Here is a 12,620-nt window from a genome sequence, read left to right on the forward strand (position 1 = left end):
CCCCAAAACAATCATAAAACATCAAATGTCACTACAACAATGAACTCCATCTGTTCTTTAGTGTAAAGAACAGTCTCACAATTTCAACTAGTTGCCATCTCTCAAGCAAGAAGCCAAGAACCAGCTAGGAAGTATGCATTCCTCGAAGCAATCAATCAAAATTTCGGCAGCACTTCGTTGCAATATTCATGGATACCAAAAACAAGAGCACAACACTCTTATTTATAGCCTTTGAAGCTCCAACTTCAAATTCAAATTCCCTCCCAAATGGACGCCAAATCCAAATGCACATTCGTTTCTCTATAATTTGTAATTTGCATTTAATTTCTCTTTTCCCAAAATCGCCCATCACAAGGAGGCAAATATACTTTATAAAAAATATCAATAAAGTGTATTATGGCGTCCAAAGTAAGTGAATTATTTCATAAAATCAACTTATTTCTTCCTAAGGTGTTCATCTTGCCTTTTTAATAATTCACTTATAAAATATTTTTCCTCAATCTTGAATTTGCCCAACAAAAGCTCAGACTTGCTAAAATAGTTCCAAAAATGCTGGAAGACCAACTGCTCAAACTGACCTGCCGGAAATAGCCATTTGAACAGACTTGTTGAAACCCTGCTAAAAATCGCACTTTCTAAAAATAGCATACTGCTAAAAATAGTAAGTGTGTCCAAATGCATTTTAACCACATTCTGAGCAGCCGTCGCAACTTACTAAAAATAGTAAGTTCGGAAAAGTCTTCAGATTCATTTGCATGTCACACCATCGCGAAGCTCTCTAAAAACCTAGAAAAACCCAGAGAAATGAGTTGACCTAGCCCCCATTTACTAAAAATAGTAAGTTTACCAAACTCCACTGGTAGCTACGCATGTACCATCATTGCGAAGCTTTCAGAAAACCTAGAAGGAATCCATAATCAAAACTGTAAAAATCCAACATGCAGATTGCCAAACTTCCATAGAATCCTCCTAGAAAATAGGAAACCCTAATTTCTGCTCCTGACTAGCCTACGGGTCGCCAGAATAGGTTAACTGCCAATTGAATTGATTACTATTGAGAAGGGGACATTACACAAAACATGATATCCAAATGTATCCAAGCACCCTCATTTTGTAGCATTCCAAATGGGTCTATGGGTCCTTTTTTCATAAGCATTAAAAAATACTTTTTAATTTATCAGTGTCAAAAACTATTTTTTATCTTAATAATAATATTATTAAAGATGCTTAAATTATAAATTGTTGGGCCCAACTTAAAATAAAATTATAAATTATTTCCCTTGCTTTACCCTTTAGCTTGAGAAATGGGGATATGTTAGAGGTCTTCTCCATGGCTCTATTTTCAAAAAGGGCCCATGACTGTTTGCAAGATATAGAGGGCCGTGAGGCACCACATATGTAATTTGGGTCGTTTCTAGACCCATATATCCATTATATACCACTTAATTAGCCTTAAAACACCTCTTATATACCAAAATAAGCTATAAAATTGTAAAATATCATGGGAGAAAAAGGTAAATTCATGGGAATAAGATAATTAAGTGTTATTATGAAAGGATATGATGGAAAGGCATTATGAAAAGGCATTATGAAAAGGCATTAAGAGGCTATATAATAAAGAGAAAAGTGGGAGATCGGAGTGGAGTTACGTGGAATCATATGAATTAAATATAGATGAGAATAAGGAAGAGGATAAGTGAGAGCAAAGCATGAGGAATTAATTACAAGACATGTATAATCCATGAAAGAATATTAATATACTAAGTTGCCAGTTCGGGTTTGTGTTCAGATTCAGGTTCGAGAACTTGGTTCGCTAGTTCAACAAATTTTGAAAATGGGTTTTGGGTTCGTTAGTACAAAAACAATATAAAAAATCATATATATATATATATAATTATAATAATATATAATCATATTTTTGAGATTAAATTATATTATAAAATAAAATAGTCAAATGTATCATTTATTAAATTAAAATTATATTATATTAAATTTAAAACTAATATAAATATTTTACACTTATTAAATTAAAATGTATAAAAAATAAAACAATATTGTTAAATTTGATAATATTATAAGAAAGATATTATCAAAATTTTAATTTTAATTTGTTACTTAATAAATAACATGTTCCTCTATTTTTAGAGGACTTCATTTCCATTGAAAGGGACGAATGAATGATTAGGGCAGGAATGAAGGCACAGGCAAATAGAGTCAGAGAACGATGAATTTCATTTCCTGCTGTTCGAATTTTGTTAGAAGTGCAGACCTTTGTTGCTGCAGCGAACCTGTACCTGGAGTCAGCACAAATCTGGACCTGCATCTGGGATCTAGATGCCGAACATGGTAACATAGTTAATAAATGATTTTATGTATATCTATGGTGGAAAGATATTAGTGTATATAATTTATTGTAATTTGGTTTATACTTATTGCATATTTAAGTTTTCACTTTTTATTGCATCACATCAAGATTTATTACATATATAACAAACTATTAAACCTTAGACTCCGGTCCAGGTTTTTGTCTCAACAATGACAACCCCTTTTACTCTTTATGTAGGAAAAATATATAACATTTGGCTAACCTCCCATCCATGATGACAAATTGGAAAACCAAACAACAAAAACCTTCATTTTCCGCATTCTCTCTTTGTTTTAGCAAAATCTCCAATTCCACTGAAGGGCACTTGCACATTTGCTGCTGTATTGTAGAATTCACCACAGCAGATGGAGAGTTAACCATGGTAGATAGCAAATTTATCACTTGTGCAAAGCATCAAATCCATCATAAGTGAAATTCATCTCATTTTGAAAGTCTGAAACTAATCTTTAGCACATCTTGAGATGCTCCAAATCACCTCAATCACTGACACCTTAACATCCTTCTATGCTCTGTACCACATCATTTTGTGACCAACTCTATTTCTGAAGCCCACAAAAACTCTCTAATGGATGTAGAATGCCGTGACTTCAATGGTCTAGTAGGTTTTGACCCAATTTTTCCGATCACTTCTACATTTCTAATATGTATTCAAATGTTATCTGTTTCTGCTGTGTAGAAAATTTTGTCTAAAAAGTGAAGTTTGGGTAGTCTCTTACTATATACGACCTTTAAATATTGGTATGTCTAGGAGAGTTGAATTCCAACAAAGATAATTTTCATTCTAATTAGGATGTAAAAGTCATGCTACCTTATCAAGGTGGATGATAATAGCTTGATGGTGCTAATCATCAACCGTGCCTTAAGATGGGAAATTTTGCTTCATAATAAGAAGCACTCGTCTGCAATTACAAAGGCAAAGTAAGATACGGATTCTTCATCTTTGACATTAAGGCATAAAAAGTGATAACCACCAGGTGGGGTGAATCATTTTGTGTCAGAGAATGCATTTATGCATAGGGTTCATGATGGCTATTATACCACGTTACAACCCTTGGGTTCATCTTATATTAGCACAATTTTTCATTCTCATACATCAAAGTTTCCTTATGAACATTGCTGTTATATGGGCGAGAGTGAAATCTGTCAGCTGGATCAGTAGGCATTTGAGATGCAATCGTGTTTCTCACAACAATTGCCCTCTTTTGCAAGATGTCTCAGATCAGACCCTACGGAATATTACGCAAATCTCTTATGTGTTAGCACCCCTTGTGTTTGCCATTGATGTCAATGTATTCATGATGTTTGAACTCCCAAAACCCTCGTTCTATGATCACAGAGCTAACATACACTTGCTTTATTTTTGTTGAAGTTTTTCTTTGGTTCTTTATTGTTTGCAAAAGTTCTGTATTTCTCAGAGATATTGTATCTGTATCATTTTCAATTTCTTGGAATCTCAATGGCAAGAATGAATTCTGAGGTTGCAGGCAATGAATACCTTTAAGTTTTCTGTATGTTGTGTCTCTGGCATTGGTGGACAATGATCATCTACAGGTCGACATTGCAGTGTTTTATCTGAAGCAGAAATGAAACTTGGACAGATCGTGATTTTCTTCCTTGATACAAATCCATATGTATTATCAAATTTCTGCTGTATTATGTTGCTAGACTGGTCTGTTGTCTCAGTTGGAACCGATTAAGCAGTTTTCAGTTTGTTATTTTGGTTATAATCAGTTGAGCAGTTATTAGTTAGAATTGGTTGGTTACAACACTATTATTGCCCATAATAGCATCAATGATTTGTTGTGTATCATGTGACATCATTTCTACTTGAGGGTCAATATCTAAAAATATTGTTGTCTAGTTGTTTGGGATAACTAATCAGATCGGTTACATCTATAACAACCAACTATTACCTGATTATCCAGTTAGACATGGTTGTTAAAGAGGATTGAAATGACATTGGAGTTATATGAGTCTGAAGATAAGAATATAGAAGCATCGATTTAGAATATCTTAATGAGTTCGATAAGTTTGCATGACTGAAAGGTTGTTGAAGTTGGTTGCAACTTCTTTTAACTGTTAATATCTGATATATAGAAGATATATGCTTGTTGCGTGTACAAGATATTTTTTGGTGAGAATTTTCTATACATCGAATGTAGAGATATTTTCAATGAATCTGAAGTGAATTTGGTTGAGAATTTTGGTTGAGAATGTTCATGAAATCAATCATTATGAACCTGGGAAGTGGTGCAGCAGCAATAACTCACTACGTGATCTGGTGAGATTGTTTTGATCAGGAAGTCTGAAAGTTATTTTGGAAACATTTGATTGCAAGATTTCAGATGTTATAAAGAGTAAGCAAAATCAGTATTAACGTCATATCTTTTTGATGAGTTTGTATGAACAGGATTTTGAAAGCGACTGATAAACTTTGAGTTTGTAAGGAGTTATTTGCAGGTTGCTATTTTTGTAACAGATTAAAATATCTGAAGGGCGACATTATTCAAATTGTAACACTTTGCTTGCATACATTCATAGTTGTGAAGTACAACATTGCAGATTTGTAATCGGTAATAACTTATTTGTAACATCCTTATAGTCAATGCTTAAGGATGCTGAGTTGGTGCTCAGATTGATGGTTTTATGATTGTGAGAGTTGGTTTTCTTAAACAAGGTGTTTGGTGAGAGTTGATGCTCTAAAACAATGCATACTTATTAACTTGTAAGGCTGGATTATGTCATGTCCCCATTCAGGACCTAAGGTTAATAGGATTCAATACTACAAACACCACTATCAATACACTCGATAGGGGAGAGTACACATACACTGAACAACTGAGATAGAAGGTAAAATACATCATTGGCAGGAAGATAAAGATTAATCATGACCACCCAATGGACTTCAGATCTGAGCTTGTTATCCACCACCAAATACAATACCACTATCATTGATAATAATCACAATTGCAAGATACATACAGTGAGCCAACACTGAATATACGTATGAGGATCGAATTAATAGAGGAAGACATGTTCATTCATGAGTATCGGCATTTGAAGTAAGTCAGCCTCGGCTCAAGGATAAACATCGATCCGATTCAACAAGGAATCATTATTACAGGAGGTGATTCGATGATGCATAACAAAAACCAATGATGCATATAAGGATTGAGATAAGCAAGATTAGTATATCAATTAACTAACCATAATGAAAGGAGACTGGTTACATTTCCAGATCGTGAGGAGACACAACCAAAGAAGGCATCCATTCAGATGGCAACATATAAGATTATGTCAATCCTTGCATTAGAAGGCAAGGTCGAATTTATATTATTTATTTTATTACTCCAGATCTGGGTATGTTCTGTAAGAACCAGTGTCTGGTGGCATTATCGATTGCAAGCAATGATAGTGCAGATCAGAGACGGCACCAAGGCATTCTTTCGATTTTCTATGAGGAAGGATATAGAATCAGATTAACAAAGGAAGGATAAGAATTATTATAATTAGTGTTCATTCAAGAAGATGAATCGTATTATATTATGGACCAGCAACTATGAGTTTAATACGGATCTATAGAATGTTAGATCAAAATTCTGTTAGGGAATTACATTCATTGATGATGGAATTTAATATTGGCTGTCATGATATAGACAAAGGACATATACATCCCATTATTGGATCATGGACGTGAGCATGGACCTTTGGAGGTTTACGAGATTATTCTATGGGAATTCATAGCAGATCGCGTAGGCAGTCAAGGAAGATATCATCCTAATATGGAATTTGAACTAAATGCTTAGATTATGTTGTAGCCTTGTGAAGTCATAAAAGCATGATTTAAAAGGAAATAGTTATCAGAAACGACACCTTCAAGTTGCAAATCGCAGGAACATAATGCGAGAAATCTGAAAAGGCGATCACCAGTCCTCTATTCCGTATATCTAAGGATCTACATTCATATACAAAGGAGGACTCTTATTCATATATGGCTATATATTGGCAGACCCTTAAGGACTCTTTAATTCTAAGTGCATGGAAGATTGGTTTTTCATATACGGAATTCAGATCTGGAGTACTAAACGAGACATTAAGCGACAGAGTAAGGTAGTATTGAATCAACCATTTATAAGGCTAAGGAGGCATAAGTAAAGAGTCAATTGAAGCCGAGTCAACACCCAAACATTGCAAGCATATGAAGGCAAATCGTAGATCATATCCAAGGGAGTGTAGAGATTGAAAGTTATATATCAGACCAGCATCCGTTAGTGAAGTGCAAGTATCACGTTGACAATCTGAGACAACATAGATCACTTCAGACAATAATTTAGAGTGGCATATTAACGTTATAATATCAGAAACCGTAGCTACTGCTGAAAGCAATATTATCATTTGCATATTCTTGTTGTTCAAAGCACAGTTATAGAAAACATCATATACTGAACTTGTCCCTTAATGGTATAATTATATCAGACATCACTGTTGGAGTATCAATATCCATAACATTTGCATATGCTATTTTAGCTACATCAGGAATAACAGTTCGTAATTTGAATTATATCCATTACTAAATTAAGTGTGAGTATTTGATAGAGTAAGCTCTAGGACAGATCAGAAAGGGGACATTACAGATTAGGACAGTAGATCCTAGCAGCATTTCTCACCGTGGTTTTTCCCACTTCAGGTTTTCCACGTATTTCTTGTGTATTGGTCTTTGTTTGATGTTGCATTCCTTTTAGTTTTGCTTTTAAATTGCTCAATTCATTCAGGATATCCAAGGTTAAAGGATTTGAAAGTTTAATCTACTACTGATTCACCCCCCTACCCCCTCCCTCTCAGTAGTAGAATTGTGTTCTACATTATGTTCTACCTTAAAGTATTTTTAAGTAAACAGATCACACAATTGGTGAAGCCTATTTTCTCATTTTGTTCTAGAATGTTGATTTTTCTAGTATCTGTCTTTTTAATTATATTGTTCACAATATTTTGTATTATAATATCTGTGATTAATTTGTTGGATTTTATTGTCATTATGAGTCTCATCATTCGTCCATCTTATGAATGCCTTTACATTTGGCCTTCGCGTTTGCAGTCTTGAACTGATCATCGATCCAGTTATTACCAATTTTCTTCTCTTACTTCCTAAATAGTCCTTTTTTTGGATAAACAACAGATTGTGTTAAAAGACAAGTGTTCATCTCCATCTAGGTGGTGTGTTTTTTTTGGTTACTTTTGAATCTTGTCTTGTGTTTGAGAAGAATTAAGAGTCATTAAGGTATTAAACCAGAATTAAGAATACTTTAGAAGCTAAGTGTTCTTGATGCAGATTTTTCACTGATCTAGAAATTGATTTAATTAACTAAACATGTTTATTTAGAAGTTTACACATTTACACAATTTCGTTTGCAGGATATTTTGGAAGACTTGGCTCCATTAATAAATTTGCAAATTGGACAAAGCATCGTAGATAGCATTACTGTTCTTTTTAATAAGTATATTGACATTCTTGCAAGAGCTATGCCATGTCTATCAGGGGATGAGTTAAATATAGGATGCAGTTTTGACTCCAAACTGAACCCAGCTAAAACAGAATCTCAACAACTTGCTCTCCTGGCAAATGCCACAGCACTTGCTGATGAACTTCTGCCACGTTATGTCTCAAAGTTTTCAATTCTAAAAGGTGGAAACCTAGATTGTCCAAGCAAGGGAAATCATATGATACTGATAAGAAATGCATCACATCTAATAGAATGTAAGGATTGGAGATGTCATCTCCAACATTCAGTAGACAAACTTAGAGATCAGTTTTGTCAGCAATATGTCCTGAATCAAATTTATTCAACACAAGGTGATACACGGCTAACTGCACTAAGGTACCTCAATGATAAAAGTAAGGATCTATTCTTGGACCAAAATCCAATGCCATCTTCTCCTTTCCAGGTGTGGATTCTTTGCCTTCTTTCTATACTTGTCTTAAATATTGTTAGCTATGAGGTTGAACAAGATATTTATCACATGGATAATTCATGTACAGGCATGGTTTCTGAAATTGACTCAGCTAGGTCAACTTTCTGCTGATATATTAGATGGAAGAGATAGAGCCACATCACAATTACTTATGAGACTAACAGAGACATTTGTTATTTGGTTATCATCTGATCAAGAGTTCTGGGATGCGATGGAGCACAGTTCACCACCTCTCAGTCCCTTTGGACTGCAGCAAGTATGTTCTACAAACATTTTCTAATTAAGGTGGGAACACCTTTCATAATAAATATCTATGAAGCATGTTCTTAGTTATTCGAGGTCATGATATTTCTGTCTACAAGTGATCTGTGCCTTCTGATTTCAAATTCACTCAAGTAAAATCTCTATTTACAAGTAATTTTGTGACATTTGATTTTTTTTAAATCTACTCAATTAAAATTTTCTTCTTCAATTGAAACAATCTCTTTTTTTGTAACTTGATATATATGCCATGTTGCATCTTGTGATTTCCAATTTTCGTTTAGATAGCCCTCAAATAGATTCACGTGTATTTTTCTTATTGAAATTCACTCCTGCTGATGGTGAATGTCTTCTGCCAGAGATCAGACTAGCAATGTACTCTTCTTCCTTGACTCAATCTATGGACAAGGAGAAGTTCCTCAATGCTAAAATGAAGAGACCCATTATTCCTAGATTGAGACTGATGGGCACTCTATCCTCTAGTTGTAATATGTAAAGAGAAAAGTCGCCCAACCAGTTGGTTCCCTCCTATGTTGAATCGATCCTATTAATTGGCGATTCACCACAGCCAATACCTATAATAGTGCGTTGAAAGAAGTAATCAACTTGACAACTTTGTGTGTTATGTCTGACATTTCAGTGGATTGGAAATGCCATCTTTTGGTTGAGTAGTCTAAGAACACTTTTGCATGTGAAATCATGGATGATTGGTATAAGATAAATGATGACATTATCTACCATAAAGATAGAGTCTATTTGGTGCATGAATAAAAAATGAAGGAAAAGATTCTAAGGGCTGTTCATGATACTCCACTAGTAGGCATCAAGGATATCTCAAAACTTACTGGCAAGTGAGAGAGAGGTTTTCTTGGAAGGGATAGAAAGACAATGTCATTTAGCATATTCAAGAGTGTGTAGTTTGTCAACAAAATAAATCAAAGCATACTTTCCCAGTAGTTCTATTGCAGCCCCTACCTATCCTTGATTAGAAGTGGGAGCACATATCAAAGGACTTTATTACAGGGCTGCCCAAGGTGCAGGCTAGGGACTGCATTTATGTTGTGGTGGATAGACTGACTAAGTACAAACTTTTCTTTTCCATTCCTCCAAATATAAGGTACCATAGGTGATAGATTTGTTCTTCAGAGAGGTTTACATTCCGTAGATTGCCTAGAAACATTGTCACTGATTAAGATAGAAAATCCCTTAGTGTATTTTGACAAGAGCTCTTCAGACTATTAGGTATAGAGTTGATACTGAATACAAGTTATCACCCACAAAAATAGCAAAGAAGTGGGTTGAAGGGTACTTAATGACCTATGTGGCTGGTCATCAGAAGGCTTGGGTCAGATAGTTATATTTAGTTGAGCATTACTATAACACCACTTATCACATGAGTATAGGCATTACATATTTTAGAGATTTGCATGGATTCAATACCACCTCTTTTGTGGACTTGGTTATTGCGGATAGCAGAACACCATAGGCTAGAGATAAGATGCAAGAACATCAAAATATTATGAATGTTTTGAAAGAAAATTTCAAAATAGCTCAAAACCAACAAAAGGTGTATGCAGATAGGAACAAGACAAAGAGGACATTTGAGGTCGGAGATATGGTATACTTATGATTGGAACCTTATAGATAGTCCTCACTCAAAAGGAGTAGTGGAAATTAGTTTAAACCCAAGTTTTATGGTCCCTACAAGATTATACAAAGGATTGGGGAAGCTGCCTATGAGTTGAAGCTACTGGAGCATAATAAGATTCACAATGTATTCCATGTTTCTTGCCTTAAAAAGGAATTAGGGAAGAACATTGCACCCTCTATAGAGTGACCACCATTGGATGAAGAGGGCAAACTAGTATTGATTCTAGAGGCCATCATTGATGTTAGGGAGAAGAAGCTCAGGAACAAGAGTATTCCAAAATACTTGGTTCGTTGGAAAGGTTTGTCTATAGAAGATGCCACATAGGAAGGAGACCATATTCTTCAACACCAAAATCTTTGATTGCTTGAGGAAAATAAATTTGGGGGAGGGAGGACTGTAATGCCCCCTTCTTTGACTTAGATGTTCAGGGCCATTAGCTTATTTTATTCTTGTAGGTTAATTTGGGGAATTGAAAAGAGAAACATTTAATTAATTAAATTAAGTTGTCTTAAGATAATATTGTAGAGGACTTCTATTAATTAATTTTTATAAAGTGACAAAAGTCAAAAAGCGAAAAAAAATATAGTCACTTTATGTGGGCCTGAAGGATTATTATTTTCACTGACATATTTAAAATATAACTTCTTGAAAGTTCCCTCAAAAGTTATAAAAGAGGTATGAAGGAGCTCATTTACATATCTTGTTCATTTTTGTTTCTCTTATTTGCAAGGTTTGGGCTGCAAGTTCAACTTCAAACCCTAGGACAAAAACCCTATGGGTATTTGCTTTCAGAGATGAAATATATTTTCCTAGTCAAATTAATGGTGGATTTGCAGTTGCAATTAAATGGAGGAATTGAGAGTTTTGTTGACAGTTGTAGGCGTTGAAACTCCAAGTACAACTTTATTGAAATTTGTTAGCAAATATTAAATTTGTCATTGTGGTGTGTGTGAATGGTAAAATATCAGAAATTATAAGTGCACCGTTTGAAGAGAGTGAATGAACTAAAAATAATATCTATCTGTACTAGCTAGGTTTTACCCTAGGCATACCATTTCTAACTCCCTAAGGAAGTTGTACAGATTATAAAACTACCAAAGGGGAATCAAAGCATATTGGAGGAGGCTCAAAAGCCTTGCATAGATTTCCTAGGCTTTATCTATACAAGCTGCTACTCTCCTAAGGAGTTCTTTACCATATGTTGGGTTCAACAAGGGTGACATGGAAATTTTGGGAGATATAAAGATTGGTCAAATCTTTTGCAACCTAGTAAAAAGGGAGTTCCAGCGATATGAGTTGTTTATGCGTTTGATGCATAGATGAAAAAATTGCCAAGTACTCGCAAAACTTACAAGTACTTGTGAGCCAATTCACCAAGTGAGTCACTCGCCCAATAAAGCTTGGTCAAATCTCTTGCAACCTAGTAAAAAGGGTGTTGCAACTATATGAGTTGCTATTTATGCGTTTGCTACATAGTTGAAAATTTTGCCAAGTACTCATGAGCCAACACGCCAGGCAAGTCACTTGCCCAATAAATTGCTAATGAGTTTTTGTTAAACTCACTGCAAGTAAATGCAAAAAATTGTGATTTTCCTTGAAAAAATTGTCCAAAATCATATTATTTAGTTTTCTTGCTTGTATTTTAAAAACATGATTTTCATTGGTGATGATCTTCACTCTCTCTTTTCTCATTTTCTCTAAAACCTTGTTTAGCACCCCTTCTATTGTTGGTTTTTTCTCACATCCAACACCTTGTGTAGCTTATCATTGTTGCCCCTCAAACCCATTAGGGTCTCTGCTCCCAACCCCCCACTAGTTATTGGGATCTCGTCATATAAGAATATTAAAAAAAAATTATGTATCTTAAAATGTTCAATAAAGTTGTCAAGTTATTGCCAATCTTTTCCCAAGTTTTTAAAATTTTTAGGCCAACTGAGTTTGAGTTTTTCAACTATGGTTTGATGCCAGCCATACCACTTTGGAGAGGCCGTACAACCATAAGGAAAAGGCAAAGGATGTTTCTGGTTGGAGATTTGACTATTCAACAATCCAGATCAGCAATTTGGCTCGTGAATATTGAAATTTAACCAGTGTCGCTATTATTGTATGTGATTTCTGAATCACTCATTCCGTAACATCAATATAAAGAATTAGAAAGATTCTCAGTTGATTATATTTTGCAATAGGTTTTGTATGAATGAGTTCTTAGCAATATGTAAGGTGGGGAAATTAATAGTATGATGATTATTTGAAATATTCCTTAAAACAAATTGAAAACAAATTTAGAACAGCTGGATTGCAAACTAATTGGTGAAATGCCTGTGCACCATAACTTGCGAAAAATGCAATATC

At 34.6% G+C, this 12,620-nt stretch overlaps 1 protein-coding gene across 3 annotated transcripts in view; it reads left to right on the forward strand.

The window, feature by feature from the left end:
• The window catches only part of LOC131068771 (exocyst complex component EXO84B), a 202,287-nt gene that overhangs the window by 153,383 nt on the left and 36,284 nt on the right, over nt 1–12,620 (forward strand). For 2 of the 3 annotated variants that reach the window (XM_058004032.2, XM_059214075.1), the window contains exons 4-5: nt 7,799–8,329; nt 8,424–8,612. In XM_058004032.2, the coding sequence (XP_057860015.2) occupies nt 7,799–8,329; nt 8,424–8,612 (720 nt within the window). Of the gene's footprint in view, nt 1–7,798; nt 8,330–8,423; nt 8,642–12,620 lie in introns of all 3 variants that reach the window. The other variant, XM_058004034.2, reaches the window with a different exon arrangement.

This window comes from Cryptomeria japonica, chromosome 11 (genome assembly GCF_030272615.1).
Source record: "Cryptomeria japonica chromosome 11, Sugi_1.0, whole genome shotgun sequence".
Classification (NCBI taxonomy): Eukaryota; Viridiplantae; Streptophyta; class Pinopsida; order Cupressales; family Cupressaceae; genus Cryptomeria; species Cryptomeria japonica.